Consider the following 27585-nt stretch of genomic DNA (forward strand, 5'->3'; position numbering starts at 1 on the left):
CAAAAGAAAGTTCATTTGCGACAGTAAGGTAAAATTTGTGACTTTACTTCCAAACACGCACCTCAGAAACTTGGTAAAAAACTTGGCTTTATCCAAGTGCAGGTATGTTTTACACATACTTTACTTAAAGGTAGCCTTCCAGTTTCATATTAAGGCCAGTGGTTTATACTTCGAGTATTCATTACTTTGTGACTGAGGAAGCCAGCATACAAAACAACGGAATTCGCTTCGACGAATATCGCAAAAAATCATGGCATGCATTGCCGTCGACTATGTACAATTAAATACCTGTTTGTATTCAATTTGATCCATACCGCTATCGTGATTGCGTTCAGCGGTTTTCCTATAAAACGCTGCCCATCCAAATCGATTTCGCCCAGGCTCATATTCATGGCTAAGCCACAAATTCCCGGCATGTTTGTAAGGGTCAAATTCACCAATTTGCCGTTGTTTCCTAGGCCAGATTGATCTAATGTGTAGAGATCCTCAGTTTTCTCGAAACCGAAGTGGAGAACTGCCCTGTTTGAGTCACACATCTCACTGAGCGATTGGATTTCGGCTAAAGAAAGCGCCTTTCCGTAGACGTAAAATTCGTCGATTACACCAAGTAGTGGCTGGCTTTTGATCCATTGGCCGCTGTCCGACATGTCATATAATTTGCCAATGATGACTTTTCCATTCCAATCCTTATAAAAAGTTGTGCATGTTGGTAATATGACAAAAATATCAATATAACATATATCGACAAATGCCTGCTATCAGCATTTATGCCTCTTTGAAATACTGCCGTGCAATAATCCCTAATTTCTCACAAATGAGTGTTTTCATTGAAAGTAAACAACAATTATAATAGTATGGGAAAGTTACATTAGAAAACCGCAAAACGGAAAAAGGTACACCTGAAAGATGTAATTAAGGAAGAGAGACGAAAGAAAAAAAAGACACAACAATAGAGGTAGTAAAGAATGGCAAAGAAGAGGGGTGAATGAAGAGAGTACTAAAGTGAGGTTATGGACAAAAGATACTAAAGAAACGATGTACGTACTAAAGAGATGAGGTACTTTAGAGATAATTTACTAAAGAGATGATGCACGAAAAAAGACATGAAATATTTAAGAGATGATGCACGAGAGACTAAAGCGACGTTACACATGTGAAGTGCTATTTAATATGTATGGAAAATGTGCTTTAGCCAGCAAGCTAAAGCCTGCTTTCCACTTGCCACGTATCGTAACGTATCGCAGCAAAACGTAACATGGCGCATGCGTGCTTGCGCCTATTGACCATGAAATTCATAAGCACGCATGCGCCCTGTTACGTTTTGCTACGATACGTTACGATACGTGGCAAGTGGAAAGCAGGCTTAAAAAGTCGAAATCATTCTCTTACCTGTGACAGAACTCCGCCACCAAGATTGCCTTGCGTACTTTTAAGTTCAACGTTCACGTAAATTTTAGCATTCCGCGTAGAGCCACTGTATGTTGCACAAATATGAGTCCATCTGCTAGGTTCGATCACGCCGTTTGCAGTTTCCACGCTAAATACAGTCTGCAAGTTGAAATTGATAATTAAATTGCTTTCAAAGAACTTTTGTTTTTCCATGTAAATCACATTGCTGTGAACTCTAGGTTTAATCCAATCGAAGCTAGATCCATCCTAATCTGATCCAACTCTAGCCAATATTGTCAATAATCTTCGGCTACAGCATCAAACTATTTCTCTTTGAAATCAAACATACATTGCCATTTTTCGAAGAAGATACCGATTCGCCTATAATGAACACATTACCTCAGCCAATGCATTTCTATGAAACCATCGGATTGATCCATTGTTAGCTTGTAGGTGATACTGCCCGTGTCTGTTTCCGGGATTATCAGGATTCGTAGTAACAAAGATCTCTTGATCACCAAGTATTGAGTCGAATTTCACCCAAAGCATCACAGTTATTCCCAAAGTAGGTCGAACTACGATCGCTGATCCCTTTATACTGACATCACCTGTAGAGGAAAAGAAGTCAAATGATCAAACAAAAAGAACAATCTTGACTTGTTGTTTGTACGCCATTCAGTATAAAATTTTGAAGAATTATTAATTTTTCACGCCCTTCATAATGCAAAACTCGGATTTCTTTGTTGACTGAAGCCAGTCATTGGGTATTTGGTCATCACGTGAAAGAGCTTGTCAAGATACGAATATCAAAAAAAACATGTTTGCAGACATTGATTTCTAAGTTTAGTGCAGTCCTGAGAAGAACTTAAATGACGTTTTCACATCCTAAGCTATTGAAGTTAAGTGACTAACAAGTCAAATGACTACGGAGTCAGATCGACCCCGAAAATGACTACTACCACAAGAATGTCAAAACGTCACAGTCAATTCTAAGACCAGCAGTCCTCAGTACTGCACTATTCTTATCGTTAGTGGTAGTCACCTCCACTTGTGATTTTTACATTGACTCGGAAGATAACTAACGCTAAGGCTGTCGAAACGTCAGTCAACGTCAACAACAACAGTCCTTCTCCAAACTCCCCTAACATGAACAATGTACATCTACAAACTTGTGATGTTACACCCACCTACAAACCACTTACCATTAAAAACAGTGCACAGCGAATAAGTGAGAGAAATAGTTGAATATTTGTAATTTTCGAGAAATCAATGGCAAACACTACCTTGGTTTAGTTTCAATCCGTTACCGCATCTCCCTCGCACGATTTTCACTTGTGCATCAGTGCTGACGGTTGCGTCAACATTATGACCTGAATCATCGTGGATTGTCTCACCAGAAAGCCCGTTGAAACTGTAGTAAATCATTTCGTACGCTTTACTTCCTGGAATAAACGAAAATAACCTCAATCACGGTAAATGGGCCATTTTCGTTTCTACAATTGTGGGGAAACAAGACGATAAAGAATGGGAAAACAAAAACCCCTTTTAAGTCTTTGATCAGCATCTTGACTTCTTTCTTCTACTGACTACAACTAGCGTGGAAAGGCTAGATGAACTGATTCGATGAAGTTGAATGTCACTTTGCTACAAGTCAATAAAAGTCACCACCTTTGACGAGAGGAACTAACGACATAATATTCAACGCAGAATTGAAATCGGCTCTGCTCCCATTGAATAATCGCTCACCTCCATTCCAAACGAAGTTGCACTTGCCAAACAAATTCTTCACTTCGAAAGAATCGAGGGCACGATTGAACATCCTGATCTCGTCAATATATACGAAATCCTCGGGCAATCCCCTGTGCATCCCAAATCCTGCGAGACCGTCCCAATCGTCGGACAGATAACCAGTACCATCTCCCTGTTTTACTGTAGCACCGTTAACGTATATATTTGCCTTGCTGGTTGCAGCAGAGTAAGTTGCCACGAAGTGAGCCCACGTTCCTGAAGCATGAGATAAAAAGTACGTCATATCTGCACAGCACAATATGCGATGAGGCAAGGATGTGTTTGTGGGATAATCAGGAGCTTAATGGTGTAGAGAGAACGTATAAAACCGCATGGAAAAATTTGAATGAGCAGTGGATAAGCCAGCCAAATTTTTACTCATGCTTTGCAAAATTTTCAGCAAAATCACAAATGATTTTTATAAAAAAATTACTTTCATTCATTGTTTTTTTCAGTGGGAAAAAAATATTAGCAAAGCAGGAGCAAAGAGTTTAGCTGGCTTTGCCACAATAAATGGAGAAATAAGAAATACTCTTGAGATAATATGAGCGAAGTAGGCATGAAAAAGATGCGCTCAATAGTGCACAAGTCAGATTAGCATAGTGATCAGGCATTAAAATTTCATAATAGGTCAATTACAAAAGATCTTCTTTTTCATACACACTCTTTATATTGGTCAACCAAGCTGAACAGACATAAAGGAAACATGGAATAAACAAAAAAAAACTAAAAAAAATATCAATGCCAAACATAAAGTAAAAGCATATCGAGACAGTAGTCATCTTTCTTTACGGAACTTATACTTATTGGGTGGTGCCATTGAAATTGAATAATGCGTACCACAAGTCAGGAAGCGATACAGAACAAAATACATTTGTCTGGACGGACAGGAAGCATACTACAGACCTACCAGGTAAGATCAATGGTTCCGTTTTCACTTCAAATACAATCAAATCAAATTCATTCCTGTGCTCCCACAGTACAGCTCCGTCGTTGACACTCAACTCGTACTGGTTTTTGGTATGCATTGAACGTCCACCAATTGTCTCGAACAAAGTGTGTTTCCCTTTTACTGAAGTAAAATTTGCCCATAATGCAATAGTAATGGCATCCGTAGGCTTATTTCGAAATGTTTTCCCATCCAGTTGAATGATACCAACGTTACCCGGAACCATAAGACCCATTCCACAGGTACCATTAACAACTAGATATAAAAACGGAGCAATAACAATAATAAGTGGAAATATAATTTAGATCACCACAGCTGAATAAAAATATATGATGCCAAGACAAAATGAAACAGTGTCACTACGTGATGGAAAGTGCAACTATATCATGGAAAAGTGCCACCACGTAAAGTGATTGTAAAGCGCCACTACGTGATTGATAAGTGCCACCACTTGATACAAAAGTGGCACCACGTGATGGAAAAGTGGCACCACGTGATGGAAAAGTGCCACAAAGTGATTGTAAAGCGCCACTATGTAATGGATAAGTGCCACCACATAATGAAAAAATGCCACCACGTGATGAAAAAATGCCACAACGTGATGAAAAATGCCACCACGTGATGAAAAAATGCCACCACGTGATGAAAAATGCCACCACGTGATGGAAAAATGCCACAACGTGATGAAAAAATGCCACCACGTGATGAAAAAATGCCACCACGTGATGAAAAAATGCCACCACGTGATGGATAAGTGCCACCACGTGATGAAAAATGCCACCACGTGATGGAAAAATGCTATCAAATGAGAGAAAAGACGTTTTGATAAATCTCTAATTTGCAAGCAGGTTTCTTGGTTTGCTTTTTTTGCCATTAGGCGAAGTTAATTAGTGGGTTTCCCTGTAAATGTCACACTAAACGTACAATGTGAACAAAATCACCACACGATGGCACGTGTGCCATGCGTGCTTTCTCGAACAAACTTACCCATGTTTTCAGGATTCATGCCCACAATCGTAACATCATTTTGCATTCCTGAGGTATCCAGGGAGATGTTACCCATGTTTTTTTCGAATGTTAGCTGTAGGATGACGTTGCTTTTCGCGCCAGTACATTTTGAGATAAGATTTTGAATTTCCAATTCTTTCAACGTTTTATTAAAAATGTAAAATTCGTCAATGTAGCCCTGCATAGCTTTTTCGCCCTCTTCCGAGCCAATACCTAAAATGAAATTAAACTACATAAACGCAGTAACTCGTTTCGTGTTGTCAAGACATCAGCTTTTCAGCACATCCATTGGTGCACTACATTGTCCACAGAGGCACTACGTTATCCATCAATGTACATTCGTGCATCAAACACAAACTAGAAGTGCCAAAAGGTGCTTTTCACTAAAACTAAACTCTCTCTTCATAAATTATCGACAACATCCAAAATAAAAGCGTAACACTAACATCGATGGTGTTTCATATTTTCTACAGGGGGGAGGTGCTAAAAATTTTAAGGGGCTAAGCTAGTAAGCAAGGACGTAAGAAAATTTAAGGGTCTAGAAGGTTGTGTAGAAAATAAAATTTTTTCCTGAAAAACTTAGTTCAACCTTACTTCTGATTTGTTTTGCTAAAAATTGGGTGCGTTAAAATGTTTGTTGGTGACGTGATAAACAATACATTTAGGGGGGCGAAAATTGGATTTTTGGGGCAGTGTCCCCCCCCTGCATTTCTACCCCCCAGTAAATCCGTCCATGAACAATAATAGTGATTGGTTACTCAGATAACTCTACTTATGTTAAACTTGACTTATAATGAAACCTAACCCAATAAAGTTTTGAAGACACGTACATACCAGCATATTGTTCCCAGTCTGTAGACAACAACACTCCAGCATCTTTTACCTCCTCCTTATTCAGCTTTCCGTCGACAAATATTTGTGCAGTACCAGTTGCTACGGTGTAAGTGACAAGAATGTGAGTCCATACATTGAGAGTAAGCACTGGAACGTCAGTCGTTGCGCTAAAAACCGTGTATCCTTTGGCGTCACGATGAAACCACAGAATGACGCCATCTTGGATTTCAAGCCGATACTGCACTAAAAGAACAAATGAATGGAAACTGACGAAGTTTATTGTATGCAGTAGAAAAGCCAGCTCGTGTTTTACTCCTACAATGCAAATATTTTTGTGTTTAATCAGCGGTAAAACAATAAATGTAAGTAATTTTCTAAAGAAATGAATGATTTAATGACAAATTTTCATCGTCAGATGTAGGAGTAAAAGATCGGGATGAGTTTTTCGCTGATAGTATAATGCAACATAGAATTATGAAAGAAATCATGCGTCGAAATAAGTCCATTTCCATTTCAACCGACTACCGGACACACATGGGACATGATCACTACCATTAAAACAGGCTTTTTACTTGGAACTTGACGTAGTTTGACTATCTAATTCCTCTTTGATAACAATAATCAAACCTGCACATGTTCAGACACTTGGAAATGAAAATAAGTTACGAGTAAAATGAGAAAATCAAGAGATGACAGGCAAGCAAACATGTTTTTACCGGCAAGTTGAATAATGCACTGGTCACGACTCACGACCCATGATTACTGATAAAAAAAGAAATAAAACGCGCGCGGTGATTGGTCTATGGCTGTGCTAGCATAAGCCTGTGTAAATCGATTTGAGCTCAAACAATTAAATCAATCTATCAATCAAAAAGAATTTGCAAATCAATCATGAATACATGTTAGAGAAAATATTAAAACGTTTATTTTAAATTTGTCGGTTTTGCATTATTGTTAGTTCATAAAATAAAAGATGTTTTTCGTGTTTGCACCAGCTTAAGCAAACATCGGAGACGTCTGTGAGAGTTCTCGAGCAGTTGCAACCCTCGACCTTCGGTCCCGTACTTCCACTGATCTGCTCTCAAGTTCTCCCAAAGGTCTCCTCTGTTTGCATAAGCCTGTGCAAACACAGTAAACATCTTTTAATATATTTACTGTTTTGTTATAAGCTAAAGGACTTACAATCTTTATGAGCTGATCGTTGTCCTCCAATGGTTTCGAAGAGATGTAGTACGCCGTTCATCTTTAGCAGCTGAACCATAAGCGCTATTGTGATCTCGGTGCTTGGCAGTCCCCTAAACCCTCGACCTTGTATATTGATATTGCCCCCCAATATCTGAGCACAAACACCACAACTTCCATTGACTTTCCCGACGGTCGAACCGTGATCGAAAGTCGAATTGTTGTTCTGTTTTGAATTGTCCAGAATACGAGCTCCAATATAGCGATCAAAGCCAAGGTATAAAACGCAGTCCTTGTTGCCTGAAACAACAGATTCACTTGATGTGATGTTGGTACGATCTTTTAATGCCCTTTTAAAAACATCCTCCCACGTTTGTCGTTTCCTAATACACTTTTTTATTCAATCTCTGGCGTTCGCCAGTTTAACAAGTTCCTATCTTGAAATCTACAATTGAAATGAGTCTGCACCACAACATTAAAGCGATCTCTGAGTAACATTAAACTGTTGAATTATGAGTTAGCTTACTTATAATTTAATGCATTTGGTAAGAAAACCTGGTCTCAGTAAGGCATCATGTAAACATTGGAAACAAATACGCAGATCTGGCAAGATCAAAATAAAAAGATGACCTTGATGGTGAATTTCAGAAATTCAACCTATGCGTAGACATACCACTGAGTCCAGCTCTTGACACTGAAGCCAACACCGACAGGAGAGCGATAAAAAAATCATTCATCTTTCTTTCATCATGTCTTCAATAAAAAACTTGCTTGAATTCTGATGTTCCTGAGTATGTAAAAAACGTTTTCCTCGTCATAATATAGATTTGGTCAAATAGTAAAGACTTGATATCATAGAGGGAATTGCCCATTACTACAATGTCAATGTATTACACAAACCCCCTCATATAAGGGGAATTGCCCATTACTACATTGTCAATGTATAACACACTCCACATTGTCAATGTACTACACACTCTCCCTCATATAGGGGGAATTGCACATTACTACAATGTCAATGTATTACACACACCCCCTCATATAGGGGGAATTGCACTTTACTACAATGTATTGACAAACGCATTATCGAGTTTAGGCAACCTCAACACCACACGGCTTTGTTAACACAGATAAATTTCACACATCCCTCCCCCAGAATGGCAAACTATACGTTTGTTCCATTTTAAATTTCGTCACCAGACAAAGAAATTAGTTTGCGATGTGTTGTAAACTCACCTTGTCCCTGTCAGTTTACAACGAATTCCAAATGGAGCTACGTTCGCTGACGATAAATGGCCACATTATCAAATCGAATAAACATAGAGAGGAATGACAACACTCGTTACTAACCCACAAAACAAGTCGAGTTTTGGCTGAAGCCCAAATAGACCAGGCCAGTTTAATCAGCAAAACTTCTATGAACGTGATCAACCGTTAGCATTCATTACGATGCGTCGTACGATAGCCGTAAAACTCGATAGTTTAATTTTTGTCTTATTGTAAAATGATTAAATTTGATTATTCACGGCCCGCGTCTCGGCGTCATTAATAAAAAATCATGAAGCGTGAAAGATACCAACTATGACGTCACTTTTCCTTCTTCCAAATCATTGATTACGCGTGAGAAGCAAGAAAAATTACATTTCTATGAAACTTAGGCAGAATTGTTTGATGAGCAGCCTATAGCAAAGGCAAGACTTTTTTATTCGAACTGACTTGTAGATTGTGTGTTTTTCGGCCTTTACGAACGAACTTCTTCAAATCCTTTAAAATCCTTTGGTGCTCATTTATATAATTCCCACATTATCTTCTATTTGCCAAGAGGAAAAACATCGATAGCAGTTTGTAATTAATTTACTAAACTGAAGTTTTTCAACTTGTCAAAAGATTCATTCATAAGAATGACATTAACCCAAAGACTTTTCGTTACTCTTCATGGTCAGCTTCGTAAAAAGCTCAGCCAATGGAATGCAAGCCCGATATAAACCTATCAAAATGGACTGTAGCAAACCTTTAGAACTATCGTATTCAGGCTTGACAATCATAAACTGAAAAAAATCAACGTGGATCTTGTGTTCTGAACTTCGAACTGGAACTGTAGAACTTTTCGTTACGATTGTCGCAAAACGTCACGTGAAACCCCATCATACACGATCGAAACTTGATGGCAGCAAATCAAAAGAATACCGAGGCCCACTATGAAAGAGATTGGGAGAAGTTTAAAAGTTTTTAAAACGAGCCAAGCGCAAATTTACAAATATATTAATAATACGGACAAAGATATCGCCTGATTTGCTATCTGGCAAAACATAAAATGATGTTTCTATAGGAGACACTTTTTAAAGGTGAGTCATTACCAAGTGAAACAAACGAGCAGAGTACATGTATCCCAGCCTGATTTGGGGGTATGAAAGGCCCCTGTTTGGCAGGCAAAGAGTGAGCGCAAAGCAGACTCATCCTTTTCCATAGTTCAACTGCCTCTCTCTGTCTCCATAAACATAAAGACTCAAATATGTATCTTCGCGAAATCTTCTGTCAAAAAGGAGAGAATTTCGCTTTATTTCATAGTTTACAGTCAAGCCCCTCGTAAGCGGATACCTTACCTTAGGGAGAACGCTCTGGGCCGGTTGCACGAAGCCTGGATAGCGTTATCTTTCGGTTAGGAAAAATCTTCAAAGGGTGTTTATAATTTTCTTACGACAGAGAAATTTCGTAATCTTCGAAACAATATTGTATTTCATCGATTGTTCAGTTCGAATTTTATATTTTTTGCTTTTTAAAAGGTTTTATGAAAGCTTAAAGAAACTTTCTATGGCAAAGACAATAAAGCTGTGTCCAATTCCGAGGGTAGGTGTCCGTGAGGTTCTACTGTTTTTTCATTTTCTTCAAAAAAACAATTTACGAGATGGGACATGGTAAGTTTTAATATGACATTAAAATTTTCGATTTTTTAATGCAAACTCAAATTTATACATCGATTAATGGGATTCATCTGTCGATAGACATAGTCTTCACTTATCTCAATATAGTTAAATAATTACATAGAAAGCCGTGGGATTCAGACGAAAGAGGTGAGGGGTATCCTTCGTTCTATAATTCATGCACGAAACCAACTTGCGGCAGCACCAAAATAAAAATACTTCAAAGTTTTCAAAATCTATTTGAACTACAACTGACAATAGCATTTTAAAATTTGTCTATAGTACAAAGCGCACCACGGCAAGGAAAGGACTATACTTTATTTTGCATAAGTTTGTTGTTACTTTGCAGCTGTTTAAATGAAGCGTCAATCGCAGTAAGATTTACGATATCACTAAGTTCATTCATCGCAAAATGTGCGACATTCTACAGTCTAGCTAAAGAAAGCTTGATGAAAAGGCCCATCACATGAAAACGTCTTCACTCAAACTTCGTGTAGCCATCGTAACCAGAATGCACCGGGGGTTTGTGGGCAGGGTAGAGGCTATATGATCCTGACGGGGGATATAAATCTCGGGATGGATAGCTAATACTTGACCTTGTGCTTGCGTACGTATCTGCAGCGTATCCCCCACCGTAGGAAGATGGCCCAGCGGCTCCAGCCCGACGATAACGTGCATTCTGCTCAAGCAAGATGTCATTGGTTGCACGAAGATCGGCAACCTCCTTCTGCAAATCCCCAACCTTGCGCCGCAATGAGACATTCTCCTCCATGAGATATCGGTAATCACTATCCATTGCATCACGAGGACGCTTGCGTGGGGGCTCCTCATAGTATCCCCCTCCTCCTCCTCCTGCAGCCCCAACCCCACCCCCACCGTACATATTATCTTCATTAGCAGTATGTCGAAACTTACAATTGTTACCCCGATTACATTTATTATTGAGGAAATCCTTGCATGCTTGTATGTCGCGACCATGCATAGCCCCTCCACCACGAGCCCCACTGGGAAGCTGCCCGGAGCGCAAGAACTCTTTCTCTTCATGGTTGCTCACATGCAGGTACTTGCATGTCGTCCTGTGACATGTACCATTTTGGAAATCGCGGCATATTATTGGCTGGTTTTTCGGCACGCTGCCCATACCAGCTGGGTGTGCAAACTTGCACTTATCCCCGCGTGTGCACACGCCCCTTGTGTAGTCTCTGCATATTTGCTCGTCATGCTCATTGCCATTGCTCACCGCTCGATTGTCGCCTTCCATGATGCTCGTAGTTTACGCTCACTATTGCTCTTGTTTCACACGCTTACTTAGTCAGGAATTTGCTCAAAATGCGCTTTCTTTTGCCTTGGCAGGGCAACTTTCCCTTTGATATACTATACTGCAAATTGCCAAATGCGCCCCAGAGTTGTGCCTAAGATTCTGCTGTAAGCATCAATAGCTGGCAGCACTATCCAAGCGCTTGCTGGGTGCAACTAAAAAGGCGCACAAGAAACAGAGTTAGCTATTTCTCATTTTCAAAACTGTCTCAAATGCACTAAATCTCAAATGTAAAATAGCTCTATGCATTATACATTCATTCATTTTTGTTTCCTATTTTTAAAATAATATACATCAAAGCATACGAGCATGGATGCACAAAATATCCATCTATCGCAAAGCACTAAATGTCGTCTGAATGGTACTATATAATGCACCTAAAACTATTATTCTACAGCTACTACAGTGACACAAATCATTCGAGTATTTGAAGCAGTTCAAAGAACGACATCTACGAAAGAATACATTACTTGGAAGAACTTTTATCCCCTTTGACACTTCAGAAATGCACACCACATTCGCCTTCACAAAAAAGGAGCAGATTTATCAGCAAAATAAAAGAAATATGGTCAATTAAACTGCTGTTTCTTTCGATAAACCACGCGACAACAAAGTCTTGTTAATATGGCTACCTTTTCACGTGATCACGAAACACGAAGTACGAAAGCTTCCGATCTACGACCGATCGTCACTACGACTTAGGCAGGCAGATTAATTTATAAACAATAGTAGTTTTATTTGCATTGATAGTTTTATCGTGCAAATTTTTACTATATACATGTTCGATACATATTTAACACTCATATTTCTCAGACACAGTTTTCTAATGCCCTTTGCATTGTAAAAAGTGCTATGTCAGGGGGGGAGAACAAATATTGTACTGGACGACGGTGAATATTTCCAATAATAGCCTCATTAACTCATGGAGTTATTTAGTAATTCGAAGAGGAAATGTGAATTTATTCACTCTGAAGGCTGCTTTTTGCATCAAGAATAAATAAATGCCAACAAAATAGGAACACTAAGTTGACATCAGTGATTTCATAGTTTCAACAGTTGAATTTTGAATGCGGAACTGGCCGTCGTGACGTGTGACTGGTCGTCGTGACGTGTGATATGTAGTGAACTAGTGAGAGGTCGACAAGCCCAGCCAATTTCTCAAAAGAAAATACATGCGGTATTTTGTTCAGCGTCATTTCCCACAGACAGTCAAAGAGCTAACACCTTTCCATCAAGTGTCATCCAACATCATAGTGGTAGCAGAAGCTCGTTTTCAAAGAGTTGCCGGCAATAGCCCAACTTCCTGCCAAATTCTAAGTAGGCTTTTACTGATAAGATGTGAATATGGAAGAAATGCGCAGTTCCCATGCTTTATGAGCTGCGCGTGACGTCTGTTAATCCTCACTTACGTGTCCTCCTGGTAGAATGGAATCGTCTGAAGAGGATAATTTATATTTCATCGCTTCAAACGGTGAAAATATCATCACGGAAATACCTCACAAACTCCGTCATTTTGTAACTTAAACACATCCTTCAATAATTGTGCATATCTAGTGCTTTTTTTGAAGGTGGAATACTATGGTTAATAAATTTGCTATACCTTTATACTTCAGTAACTATACCTAAGTGTACTTTACTAAAAGCCAGGAACATTTAGACTGTCCATCTAAGAAAGATTAGTTTACACCATACATCGAATTATCTCGTCACGCGGCATCTTCGTTTTGCTTTTAAGGATCAGCAAGCAGTTCGACATATAAATGTGTAATAAATTAGTGATCTATTTAGTCTATATATTTCTGATTCTAATGTTCTCATCATACCTCAACACAAAGAAAATTGAACAACATTTTAGAGGTAGAGGTATAAGTTCTTCTGAGTTCTTTTGAAAACTTCTTTCAATTCTTTGTTTTATCCAATAACAGTTTTATCATAAACAAGCTCATTGAGAACACGGCACGAATGCAACAACAGTTCTCGCATTCCACAGAATTCCTCTCTAAACATATGAAACTTTGATTCAGTTTTACATAACAATTGTGCTCGGCTATTTATGCGCGTAAAGAGAAAGATGCACTTGTGCAAACGTTGCCCGGTCGTTTGTCGTTAATCATTACCCATGAACATAACGTGAAATAACATCTGATGGATTACACGAATTCACGAAATTCAATTTCAAACGTACAATTTATGAAAATATAAAAAATATAATTAATCTGTTCATTTCTTTAAAGTGTAAATTAGAACAATTCAAGGCACTTTTAAAAGAGTTTTGACTAGTTGTGGTAATTCAAAATTGACTATGAAATAATGAAAAACTAACCCTTTACAATGTCATGTAACTTTGAGAAAATCAAACTTTAATATACTGTGACCAGCTTAGGGTCTCAGGACTGAGTTTAATGCTCCAAATATACTTATGCAGTTAAAAATGCCCTCGAACAAATTTTGAACTTGGTAGATAAATTATCTAACGATGAATTTTCCTCTATATATAGGTAGTGCTTGCGATGTTGTTAAAGCAAACGAAAGAAGAGATTGTGGTTGGGAAGAAATAACCAAAAGCCAATGTGAAAATAAAGGATGTTGTTATGATATAAGTATTCCTTATGCTAACAACTGTTTTTACAAAGGTACAGTGTTTTGTATTTGTCTTCGTAATGGTATCTTTCAAGTATGTCTCTCCATTTTACAGTGAAAATAAAGCAATACAAAGGTACAGTGTTTTATGTTCCTCTTTAGTGATCGAGCATTTCAAGCTTGTTTCTCCATTTTACAGTGTAAGTTAACACTTGTCTATCTGCTTTTCACAAAACTACCCCAAGAGAGATATAAATCAAAACTAATAACAAATTGCCTATAATCTACTTCATGTAAATGAAATAGCGACATGAAACTAATTTACCCTTTTACTTTCTTTTAAGAAGTCTTTAAATGAAGATTTTTTGTTCGCACGACGATTAATAATCTCGTAGTATAGCTGTAGTCAAATATACTCCCTTGATATGGCATTGTTAACGTTCGTTTTTCATTAAAGTTCTATTAGTTTATGAAATGTTTGCCTTTTTTGGAAAGGTGTCCCAATTTACAAATAAACTAAATGAAACTAAACCACAACTCCACAAACCTCAAACATGAGAACAGCGGACTTGTTTGTGAAATATAACATTGCATCGCTTGCTTTCTTCATTTTCACAAACACCAGCATTTCAATTAAGCGCCATGTTGTATTAGATTCATTTGAAAGAGATGCTTAAAATGGCGACTGTGAAAGTATCTTGGCAGGTAATGAAACAAAAAACAGGCTCATTACGGGCTTATAAGGCCAACCTTTCGCGTAAAAAGTTGCTATGACGGGATATTTTAGTTGAACTCAAAAGTAAAACTTTCAGACCAAAAATAGGAGTATCACATGACTAACCTTCTTTGCCCGTTTGAATATGACACTTGAGCATTCTAACATCATCAACATCCATGACGCTACCGAAAAATTCAGACAATCTTTCATAATTGCATTTAAGCAACAAGTGATATATAAACCCCAATATATTCACGCGTTGAAAAGTCTGTTTCGTGCGAAGTCATAACATACGAGTTTTTCGTTGGGAGTCTTTGCCAAGTTTCTCAGGTTGCGAAATAATTGTATGTGACGTCAAAGGGGTAAGATTTTTCTTCTTGAAGCTATTTGTTTATATGTTGACGTTCGTCCATGTTTGAATTGACTTTTACTGGCGTCAACTTAAACAGGGACGCCGGAACTGGGGGGGCAAGGGGGGCAACGGCCCCCCTTGCCTTTTCTGGAGGTGGGCAGGGGGGCAAAAGTGCCCTACAGGCTGAAAGTTTATTGTTTTTAATCCAAGATAAAGACCACTTAACCGTTGTGGTATATTGCATTCTTGTTAGCTTAGCAATAAAATTGTCGTAACTATGTTAGTTTTCCTTTAACATTTGGCTTTGGAAGCTATGGGCTTTGATGGGGCTTCAGCAATGAAATCCCTCGCAAGAAAGCTCAAGGAAGATATTGCACCAAACGTAATTTATGTTCATTGTTCCAGTCACTGCAATGAACTTATTATACAGGATGCAGCTAAGCAATCTAATTTATTGTCTACATCACTGGATTTATGCCAATCCCTGTATGCAATCGTAGGTGCCCATCCAAAACGTATTTTATTGTTCGAAGAAATACAGGCAGATTTTAGAAACGAAACAGGAACAAACGATTACAAAGTTCTACGACTCCAAAGTCTTTCTACAACGAGATGGACAACAAGAGTAAAGGCTGCTGACGTCATCTTCGAGAAATCGGCTGAACTACATGCAACCCTTGAAAAATTGCAGGAAGATCCTAGTATTTCGGCAGACACAAAAGCAAAGATTAGAGGAATATTAAGGCGACAACTGTCTTCCTTAATCGTCATCTTTAATTTAAACGCGACAAGAAAGCTATTGGCTTTACTCGAGAAGCTTTCTAAAGAGCTCCAAGTGGTTGATATTTCAGTACGCTCTATTTTCAATAAGACATGTCCTGCAACGTCTTCATGAGATGAGAAGCGAAGAAGAGTTTGAGCGTACATTTGATGACGCTAAGAAAGTTCTTCGTGTTATGATGTCGTTTCCACTGGAATTTAGTGAAAATTTTGGCACTGGCACTAGACTAAGAAACGTTCCAAGATGGATGAATAATGAAGAAATGTTAATAACAGAAAGCCTTCACGTCACAGATGCCTCAGTTTACAACAGTGCGAATATAACACCAATGCAAAGCTCGTACTACCAAGCCATTGATGCAATCATCTCAGGTCTAGGATCGCGATTTGAACAAGACGATCTTTTCCAGATCAAATGTATCGAGAAACTGTTACTTAACTCTATGAAAGAAAGAGGAGTATCTTTAGATGGATTAAGCAATTCTTTGATTGATAAAGATGCTCTAAGAAAGCAGCTTGATGATCTTCCCACCATTCTTGGGCTTTACAACGCGGATCAGAAGAAAAAAATAGCAGAAGTCACGCGTATTTCAACAATAGCAGAGATACTGAATGCCATGCCGTCAGCAAAGAAAAGGTGCTCAGAGATCCACAAACTAATTATACTATACTACACTGTGCCACTCTCATCTGCCTCGTGCGAACGCATATTCAGCGTAATGCGTCGTCTCAAAACATGGCTGCGGTCAAACACTAAAGGAAATCATCTGAATGATATTATGTTCTCCAACATTCAGAAGCAACACATGGATATGGTGGAAATAGACGTAATTGCCAAAGAGTTTTCACAGAGAAATGAAAGAAGAATTAAATATTTTGGAAAATACAATACATGACAAATTGTGAATTAGTGACGTTACATCGTTTGATACTTAAATTATCGTTAATATTAATCGACCAACACTGCAGACATGTGCTTCTGTACAGTGTATTGCATGTAGCACATCTCTTTGCTGTTTATCAATATAAGATTATTTTTAGTATATTTCACTAATGTGCCCTTCCACAAAGGCTTGCCCCCCTGCCCTTTTGCCGTTCCGGCGTCCCTGAACTTAAATCAAGGAAACATTTCTGACTTGCATGGCCCTTGTTTAAATTTATAAGCCTCCAATTCATTTTTCCTCTGGCATAAATATATGGGTGTCTTTCGGTTGTTTGGGTCGAGAACTACAAAAAAGAGTGTTTGTTCAGAAGTTTTGTTTTGGACTAAATCAATTAATCCTAGTCTTGGCTATATGAAACTGCAAGATCGCTACACCTAATTGAAATACATCTTCAATTGTAAAACCTCTCTTTCAACTCGTACAGGACTAAACATAAATTAACATTTCAAAAGAAGGTAATTTTTATTAAGATGGTACAATAAATTATAAAAAGTAACAAAACTGTAAAATCACAAAATGCAAAAAGCCTATATCAGCAAGAGCACCAGAATTAACTTAAAAAAATCTCTGCACGGGTTTCCTGTAGGGCCAATAAATATAATAGCTTAACGTCAGAGACATTTTATGAACATTAGAACAAAGACGTTTAACCACTGATCTTGAGCACATACATAAATGCGAGTGCGGACATGCACGCGCAAACTGAACATTATTTCCCCCATCGTTTTAAATTCATGTTATCTAGAGATGACAAAATTATATTTCGTAAACATAATGCTGCATTTTCCAATACTGTCTTATAAATCACTTGTAATGTAATTATTCATAACGAACTCTTACTTGCTGCATGGTATAGTTTTGTTTACGTTCCAAATATATCTGTTGCTTATTCTTTATGTACATTGGTCTATCCGCTGTTTCACACCGTTTATAGTAGAGTTTATTAAACAATTTAAGTATTCAAAAGGTCGTTGCAAAATTAGTCATACACTTGATATCTTACACGAAAGAATAAAAAAGAATAGCTACGAAAACTGTAAAAAATTCCAAATAAATTCAACAAACGAAATCGTGTAATTTCAGGCAATGATCCTCTTTGCTTTTTCATTGCAAAAATCCTTCAAAATGTTGAACTCTCAAGTACTTCAAACATCAATCCCATAATGAATTGTAATGACACGCTAAAAACGAAAAACATCTTATGTCTTTCGAAAATGGCTGAACGTGATAAATCACAGTCTTTTCATGCAAAACCCAAACTAAAAGTATTTTCTTGACAGCGCGTTTAAAAGTTAAACCTATACTAGCTACCGAGCTTCTGGGTGTAAAACTTTTGCAAGTATCGGAAGGTTTACAAATGTAAAAACGTTGACTGGAAGTGACATGTATCAGATCATGAATTCACAATGTCGAACAATACCGTTGCACATTGTTGCACATAAAAAAGTTTTATTGTTTAGCTCCAATTATCATTTGACTTAAAATAACAGTCAAATTAAATTAATAAAGGAAGAAAAGCTATTCAACCGACACAGTCAAATTTCAGTTGTGTGTTCAGTTCACTGCAAGTGAAACAGAGATTTAGCTACAATCATGAAAAGGATCGTACTAGCTTTCATTACGAACTTTTTACAACCTATAACTATATAACGGACCAACCATTGCAAGAGTTTAGTTTAAATATGGAGCTATCGACGCATATCCTTCGTAATTGCTAATTTAGTTGAGACAAAACATGCAGTTTTATAGCAAATTTAGGCAAATATTTAGCTAATGTATATTTGCACACTTTGTAATAATTTTAAATCTCCCTAAATAGTTGAAACGAACAATGTAATTATACAGCATTTCTTCATAAAAAACCCAAACTAACTATTTTGTATACTGCACTTCAAATGTTGAGCGTTACTAACAAGTTTCTGCATGGCTGTAAGTTAAACGTCTGCACGTATGGGTCTGTTCATATCAAAACGTTAATTAGAGTTGAAATGAATGATCCTGATTCACAGCATTGTTGAAATAATGCAGTTCCATAATGTTGACTGCAAAGAGTCCTCAGGTAGTTTGACGAGTACCATTAATCTCTTGACGTATACGTAACGGTAAAGATTACTGTTGCAAATGCTAATTTGAGAGAAAAGGAGACTATGAAAAGGAAGAAATGGTATTGAGACTACACAGTTAGATTTCAGTTGTGTTTTAGTTCACTGCAAGTCAAACTTTATAATTTAGCAAGAATTATGAAGACCTCTGTTCCTGTTTTTATCACAATCGTTTTACTTGGCTTGGCAATTTACATTAAAAGTGGCACAATAAATTATAAAAAGTGACAAAACTGAAATATCACAAAATGCATAAAGCCTATATCCGAAAAAGCACCAGAATTAACTTAGAAAAATCTCTGCACGGGTTTCATGTAGCGCCAATAAATATAATAGCTGAACGTCAGAGACATTTTATGTCGCATTGAAATGCATCATATAGTTAACATTAGAACAAAGACGTTTAACCACTGATCTTGAGCACATACATACATGCGAATACGGACAGGCACGCGCAAACTGAAGACTATTTCCCCCATCGTTTTAAATTCATGTTATCTAGAGATGACAAGTTTATATTTCGTAAACATAATGCTGCATTTTCCAATACTGTCTTATAAATCATTTGTAATGTAATTATTCATAACGAACTCTTACTTGCTGCATGGTATGGTATAGTTTTGTTTACGTTCCAAATATATCTGTTGCTTATTCTTTATGCATATTGGTCTATCCGCTTTTCACACCGTTTATAGTAGAGTTTATTAAAAAATTTAAGTATTCAAAAGTTCGTTTCGAAACTAATCAAACACTTGACATCTTACACGAAAACTGTAAAAAATTCCAAATAAATTCAGCAAACGAAATCGTGTAATTTCAGGCAATGATTCCTCTTTGCTTTTTCATTGCAAAAATCCTTCAAAATGTTGAACTCTTAAGTACTTCAAACATCAATCCCATATTGAATTGTAATGACACGTAAAAAACGAAGAACATCTTATGTCTTTCGAAAATAGCTGAACGTGATAAATCACAGTCTTTTCATGCAAAACCCAAACTAAAAGTATTTTCTTGACGGCGCGTTTAAAAGTTAAACCTATACTAGCTACCGAGCTTCTGGGTGTAAAACTTTTGCAAGTATCGGAAGGTTTACAAATGTAAAAACGTTGACTAGAAGTGACATGTATCAGATCATGAATTCACAATGTCGAACAATACCGTTGCACATTGTTGCACATAAAAAAGTTTTATTGTTTAGCTCCAATTATCATTTGACTTAAAATAACAGTCAAATTAAATTAATAAAGGAAGAAAAGCTATTCAACCGACACAGTCAAATTTCAGTTGTGTGTTCAGTTCACTGCAAGTGAAACAGAGATTTAGCTACAATCATGAAAAGGATCGTACTAGCTTTCATTACGAACTTTTTACAACCTATAACTATATAACGGACCAACCATTGCAAGAGTTTAGTTTAAATATGGAGCTATCGACGCATATCCTTCGTAATTGCTAATTTAGTTGAGACAAAACATGCAGTTTTATAGCAAATTTAGGCAAATATTTAGCTAATGTATATTTGCACACTTTGTAATAATTTTAAATCTCCCTAAATAGTTGAAACGAACAATGTAATTATACAGCATTTCTTCATAAAAAACCCAAACTAACTATTTTGTATACTGCACTTCAAATGTTGAGCGTTACTAACAAGTTTCTGCATGGCTGTAAGTTAAACGTCTGCACGTATGGGTCTGTTCATATCAAAACGTTAATTAGAGTTGAAATGAATGATCCTGATTCACAGCATTGTTGAAATAATGCAGTTCCATAATGTTGACTGCAAAGAGTCCTCAGGTAGTTTGACGAGTACCATTAATCTCTTGACGTATACGTAACGGTAAAGATTACTGTTGCAAATGCTAATTTGAGAGAAAAGGAGACTATGAAAAGGAAGAAATGGTATTGAGACTACACAGTTAGATTTCAGTTGTGTTTTAGTTCACTGCAAGTCAAACTTTATAATTTAGCAAGAATTATGAAGACCTCTGTTCCTGTTTTTATCACAATCGTTTTACTTGGCTTGGCAATTTACATTAAAAGTGGCACAATAAATTATAAAAAGTGACAAAACTGAAATATCACAAAATGCATAAAGCCTATATCCGAAAAAGCACCAGAATTAACTTAGAAAAATCTCTGCACGGGTTTCATGTAGCGCCAATAAATATAATAGCTGAACGTCAGAGACATTTTATGTCGCATTGAAATGCTTCATATAGTTCATATTAGAACAAAGACGTTTAACCACTGATCTTGAGCACATACATACATGCGAATACGGATTGGCACGCGCAAACTGAAGACTATTTCCCCCATCGTTTTAAATTCATGTTATCTAGAGATGACAAGTTTATATTTCGTAAACATAATGCTGCATTTTCCAATACTGTCTTATAAATCATTTGTAATGTAATTATTCATAACGAATTCTTACTTGCTGCATGGTATGATATAGTTTTGTTTACGTTCCAAATATATCTGTTGCTTATTCTTTATGCATATTGGTCTATCCGCTGTTTCACACCGTTTATAGTAGAGTTTATTAAAAAATTTAAGTATTCAAAAGTTCGTTTCGAAACTAATCAAACACTTGACATCTTACACGAAAACTGTAAAAAATTCCAAATAAATTCAGCAAACGAAATCGTGTAATTTCAGGCAATGATTCCTCTTTGCTTTTTCATTGCAAAAATCCTTCAAAATGTTGAACTCTCAAGTACTTCAAACATCAATCCCATATTGAATTGTAATGACACGTAAAAAACGAAGAACATCTTATGTCTTTCGAAAATAGCTGAACGTGATAAATCACAGTCTTTTCATGCAAAACCCAAACTAAAAGTATTTTCTTGACGGCGCGTTTAAAAGTTAAACCTATACTAGCTACCGAGCTTCTGGGTGTAAAACTTTTGCAAGTATCGGAAGGTTTACAAATGTAAAAACGTTGACTAGAAGTGACATGTATCAGATCATGAATTCACAATGTCGAACAATACCGTTGCACATTGTTGCACATAAAAAAGTTTTATTGTTTAGCTCCAATTATCATTTGACTTAAAATAACAGTCAAATTAAATTAATAAAGGAAGAAAAGCTATTCAACTGACACAGTCAAATTTCAGTTGTGTGTTCAGTTCACTGCAAGTGAAACAGAGATTTAGCTACAATCATGAAGAGTATCGTACTAGCTTTCAATACGAACTTTTTACAACCTATAACTATATAACGGACCAACCATTGCTAGAGTTTAGTTTAAATATGGAGCTATCGACGCATATCCTCCGTAATTGCTAATTTAGTTGAGACAAAACATGCAGTTTTATAGCAAATTTAGGCAAATATTTAGCTAATGTATATTTGCACACTTTGTAATAATTTTAAATCTCCCTAAAAAGTTGAAACGAACAATGTAATTATACAGCATTTCTTCATAAAAAACCCAAACTAACTATTTTGTATACTGCACTTCAAATGTTGAGCGTTACTAACAAGTTTCTGCATGGCTGTAAGTTAAACGTCTGCACGTATGGGTCTGTTTATATCAAAACGTTAATTAGAGTTGAAATGAATGATCCTGATTCACAGCATTGTTAAAACAATGCAGTTCCACAATGTTGAACGCAGAGTCTTTGAGTACCATTAATCCCTTGATGTATAACGGTCAAGATGACTGTTACAAATGCTAATTTGAGAGAAAAGGAGATTATGAAAAGAAAGAAATGGTATTGACCCTACACAGTTAGATTTCAGTTGTGTTTTAGTTCACTGCAAGTCAAACTTTAAGATTTAGCAAGAATTATGAAGACCTCTGTTCCTGTTTTATCACAATCGTTTTACTTGGCTTGTTAATTTTCATTAAGATGGCACAATAAATTATAAAAGTGACAAAACTGAAATATCACAAAATGCATAAAGCCTATATCTGCAAAAGCACCTGAATTAACTTAAAAAAATCTCTGCACGGGTTTCCAGTAGGGCCAATAAAAATAATAGCTGAACGTCAGAGACATTTTATGTCGCATTGAAATGCATCATATAGTTAACATTAGAACAAAGACGTTTAAACACCGACATTGAGGACATACATACATGCGTGTGCGGACATGCACGTGCAAACTGAACACTATTTCCCCCATCGTTATCTAGAGATGACAAGATTATCTTTCGTAAACATGTTGGTGCATTTTCCAATACTGTCTTATAAATAACTTGTAATGTAATTAGTCATATCGAACTCCTGCTTGCTGCATGGTATAGTTTTGTTTACGTTCCAAATATATCTGTTGCTTATTCTTTATGCACATTGGTCTATCCGCTGTTTCACACCGTTTATAGTAGAGTTTATTAAACAATTTAAGTATTCAAAAGGTCGTTGAAAAATTAGTCATACACTTGATATCTTACACGAAAGAATAAAAAAGAATAGCAACCAAAACTGTGAAAAATTCCAAATAAATTCAACAAACGAAATCGTGTAATTTCAGGCAATGATTCCTCGTTGCTTTTTCATTGCAAAAATCCTTCAAAATGTTGAACTCTTAAGTACTTCAAACATCAATCCCATAATGAATTGTAATGACACGCTAAAAACGAAGAACATCTTATGTCTTTCGAAAATGGCTGAACGTGATAAATCACAGCCTTTTAATTCAAAATCCAAACAGAAAGTATTTTCTCGACCGAACGTTCAAAAGTTAAACCTATACTAGCTACCGAGCTTCTGGGTGTAAAACGTTTGCAAGTATCGGAAGGTTTACAAATGTAAAAACGTTGACTAGAAGTGACATGTATCAGATCATGAATTCACAATGTCGAACAATACCGTTGCACATTGTTGCACATAAAAAAGTTTTATTGTTTAGCTCAATTATCATTTGACTTAAAATAACAGTCAAATTAAAATAATAAAGGAAGAAAAGCTATTCAACCGACACAGTCAAATTTCAGTTGTGTGTTCAGTTCACTGCAAGTGAAACAGAGATTTAGCTACAATCATGAAGAGTATCGTACTAGCTTTCAATACGAACTTTTTACAACCTATAACTATATAACGGACCAACCATTGCAAGAGTTTCGTTTAAAGATGGAGCTATCGACGCATATCCTCCGTAATTGCTAATTTAGTTGAGACAAAACATGCAGTTTTATAGCAAATTTAGGCAAATATTTAGCTAATGTATATTTGCACACTTTGTAATAATTTTAAATCTCCCTAAAAAGTTGAAACGAACAATGTAATTATACAGCATTTCTTCATAAAAAACCCAAACTAACTATTTTTTATACTGCACTTCAAATGTTGAGCGTTACTAACAAGTTTCTGCATGGCTGTAAGTTAAACGTCTGCACGTATGGGTCTGTTTATATCAAAACGTTAATTAGAGTTGAAATGAATGATCCTGATTCACAGCATTGTTAAAACAATGCAGTTCCACAATGTTGAACGCAGAGTCTTTGAGTACCATTAATCCCTTGATGTATAACGGTCAAGATGACTGTTACAAATGCTAATTTGAGAGAAAAGGAGATTATGAAAAGAAAGAAATGGTATTGACCCTACACAGTTAGATTTCAGTTGTGTTTTAGTTCACTGCAAGTCAAACTTTAAGATTTAGCAAAATTATGAAGACCTCTGTTCCTGTTTTTATCACAATCGTTTTACTTGGCTTGTTAATTTTCATTAAGATGGCACAATAAATTATAAAAAGTGACAAAACTGAAATATCACAAAATGCATAAAGCCTATATCTGCAAAAGCACCTGAATTAACTTAAAAAAATCTCTGCACGGGTTTCCAGTAGGGCCAATAAAAATAATAGCTGAACGTCAGAGACATTTTATGTCGCATTGAAATGCATCATATAGTTAACATTAGAACAAAGACGTTTAAACACCGACATTGAGGACATACATACATGCGTGTGCGGACATGCACGTGCAAACTGAACACTATTTCCCCCATCGTTATCTAGAGATGACAAGATTATCTTTCGTAAACATGTTGGTGCATTTTCCAATACTGTCTTATAAATAACTTGTAATGTAATTAGTCATATCGAACTCCTGCTTGCTGCATGGTATAGTTTTGTTTACGTTCCAAATATATCTGTTGCTTATTCTTTATGCACATTGGTCTATCCGCTGTTTCACACCGTTTATAGTAGAGTTTATTAAACAATTTAAGTATTCAAAAGGTCGTTGAAAAATTAGTCATACACTTGATATCTTACACGAAAGAATAAAAAAGAATAGCAACCAAAACTGTGAAAAATTCCAAATAAATTCAACAAACGAAATCGTGTAATTTCAGGCAATGATTCCTCGTTGCTTTTTCATTGCAAAAATCCTTCAAAATGTTGAACTCTTAAGTACTTCAAACATCAATCCCATAATGAATTGTAATGACACGCTAAAAACGAAGAACATCTTATGTCTTTCGAAAATGGCTGAACGTGATAAATCACAGCCTTTTAATTCAAAATCCAAACAGAAAGTATTTTCTCGACCGAACGTTCAAAAGTTAAACCTATACTAGCTACCGAGCTTCTGGGTGTAAAACGTTTGCAAGTATCGGAAGGTTTACAAATGTAAAAACGTTGACTAGAAGTGACATGTATCAGATCATGAATTCACAATGTCGAACAATACCGTTGCACATTGTTGCACATAAAAAAGTTTTATTGTTTAGCTCAATTATCATTTGACTTAAAATTACAGTCAAATTAAAATAATAAAGGAAGAAAAGCTATTCAACCGACACAGTCAAATTTCAGTTGTGTGTTCAGTTCACTGCAAGTGAAACAGAGATTTAGCTACAATCATGAAGAGGATCGTACTAGCTTTCATTACGAACTTTTTACAACCTATAACTATATAACGGACCAACCATTGCAAGAGTTTAGTTTAAATATGGAGCTATCGACGCATATCCTCCGTAATTGCTAATTTAGTTGAGACAAAACATGCAGTTTTATAGCAAATTTAGGCAAATATTTAGCCAATGTATATCTGCACACTTTGTAATAATTTTAAATCTCCCTAAAAAGTTGAAACGAACAATGTAATTATACAGCATCTCTTCATAAAAAACCCAAACTAACTATTTTGTATACTGCACTTCAAATGTTGAGCGTTACTAACAAGTTTATGCATGGCTGTAAATTAAACGTCTGCACGTATGGGTCTGTTTATATCAAAACGTTAATTAGAGTTGAAATGAATGATCATGATTCACAGCATTGTTAAAACAATGCAGTTCTATAATGTTGACCGCAAAGAGTCTTCAAGTAGTCAAGATGACTGTTACAAATGCTAATTTGAGAGAAAAGGAGACTATGAAAAGGAAGAAATGGTATTGAGACGACACAGTTACATTTCAGTTGTGTTTTTAGTTCACTGCAAGTCAAACTTTATAATTTAGCAAGAATTATGAAGACCTCTGTTCCTGTTTTCATCACAATCGTTTTACTTGGCTTGTTACTTTTCATTAAGATGGCACAATAAATTATAAAAACTGAAATATCACAAAATGCATAAAGCCAATATCCGCAAAAGCACCTGAATTAACTTAAAAAAATCTCTGCACGGGTTTCCTGTAGGGCCAATAAATGTAATAGCTGAACGTCAGACATTTTACGTCGCACTGAAATGCATCATATAGTTCACATTAGAACAAAGACGTTTAACCACTGACCTTGAGCACATACATACATGCGAGTACGGACATGCACGTGCAAACTGAACACTATTTCCCCCATCGTTTTAAATTCTTGTTATCTAGAGATGACAAGTTTATATTTCGTAAACATAATGCTGCATTTTCCAATACTGTCTTATGAATCATTTGTACTGTAATTATTCATAACGAATTCTTACTTGCTGCATGGTATAGTTTTGTTTACGTTCCAAATATATCTGTTGCTTATTCTTTATGTACATTGGTCTATCCGCTGTTTCACACCGTTTATAGTAGAGTTTATTAAAAAATTTAAGTATTCAAAAGTTCGTTTCGAAACTAATCATACACTTGACATCTTACACGAAAGAATAAAAAAGAATAGCAACGAAAACGGTAAAAAATTCCAAATAAATTCAACAAACGAAATCGTGTAATTTCAGGCAATGATTCCTTGAAATGAAAAGGATCGTACAAGCTTTCCTTACGAGCCTTTTACAACCTATACTATATAACGGACCAACCATTGCGAGAGTTTAGTTTAAATATGGAGCTATCGACGCATATCCTCCGTAATTGCTAATTTTGTTGAGACAAAACATGCAGTTTTATAGCAAATTTAGGCAAATATTTAGCCAATGTAAGTTTGCACACTTTGTAACAGTTTTAAATCTCCTAAAAGTTGAAATGAACAATGTAATTATACAGCATTTCTTCATAAAAACCAAACTAACTATTTTGTATACTGTACTTCAAATGTTGAGCGTTACTAACAGGTTTATGCATGGCTGTAAATTAAACGTCTGCACGTATGGGTCTGTTTATATCAAAACGTTAATTAGAGTTGAAATGAATGATCATGATTCACAGCATTGTTCAAACAATGCAATTCCACAATGTTGACCGCTTAGAGTCTTTAAGTAGTTTAACAAGTACCATTAATCTTTTGACGTATACGTAACGGTCAAGATGACTGTTACAAATGCTAATTTGAAAGAAAAGGAGACTATAAAAGGGAAGAAATGGTATTGAGACGACACAG

At 36.3% G+C, this 27585-nt stretch overlaps 2 protein-coding genes across 2 annotated transcripts in view; both read right to left on the reverse strand.

Moving 5' to 3' along the window:
• LOC124439570 overlaps nucleotides 1-12012 on the reverse strand; it is a 70759-nt gene extending 58747 nt beyond the window's left edge. Inside the window, exons 1-13 of the mRNA XM_046989829.1 lie at nucleotides 11860-12012; nucleotides 8501-9346; nucleotides 8387-8432; nucleotides 7824-7937; nucleotides 7151-7450; nucleotides 5969-6211; nucleotides 5114-5347; nucleotides 4088-4381; nucleotides 3136-3393; nucleotides 2673-2831; nucleotides 1789-1997; nucleotides 1390-1548; nucleotides 289-686 (exon numbers count right to left, since the gene is read on the reverse strand). Of these exons, the coding sequence (XP_046845785.1) occupies nucleotides 289-686; nucleotides 1390-1548; nucleotides 1789-1997; nucleotides 2673-2831; nucleotides 3136-3393; nucleotides 4088-4381; nucleotides 5114-5347; nucleotides 5969-6211; nucleotides 7151-7450; nucleotides 7824-7887 (2318 nt within the window). The 5' untranslated portion in view covers nucleotides 7888-7937; nucleotides 8387-8432; nucleotides 8501-9346; nucleotides 11860-12012. The remainder of the gene's footprint in view (nucleotides 1-288; nucleotides 687-1389; nucleotides 1549-1788; nucleotides 1998-2672; nucleotides 2832-3135; nucleotides 3394-4087; nucleotides 4382-5113; nucleotides 5348-5968; nucleotides 6212-7150; nucleotides 7451-7823; nucleotides 7938-8386; nucleotides 8433-8500; nucleotides 9347-11859) is intronic.
• LOC124439400 (zinc finger CCCH domain-containing protein 10-like) lies at nucleotides 10550-11332 on the reverse strand. The gene has a single exon (XM_046989624.1). The coding sequence runs from the start codon at nucleotides 11330-11332 to the stop codon at nucleotides 10550-10552; it is 783 nt and encodes a 260-aa protein (XP_046845580.1).
• Nucleotides 12013-27585: the final 15573 nt, after the last annotated feature.

The sequence above is a fragment of the Xenia sp. Carnegie-2017 genome, unplaced genomic scaffold (genome assembly GCF_021976095.1).
Source record: "Xenia sp. Carnegie-2017 unplaced genomic scaffold, XeniaSp_v1 HiC_scaffold_19, whole genome shotgun sequence".
Taxonomy (NCBI): Eukaryota; Metazoa; Cnidaria; class Anthozoa; order Malacalcyonacea; family Xeniidae; genus Xenia; species Xenia sp. Carnegie-2017.

Excerpts from the sequence above, each read along its gene's own strand:
- LOC124439400 (XM_046989624.1), bottom strand. The coding sequence starts at position 11,332 with ATGGAAGGCGACAATCGAGCGGTGAGCAATGGCAATGAGCATGACGAG.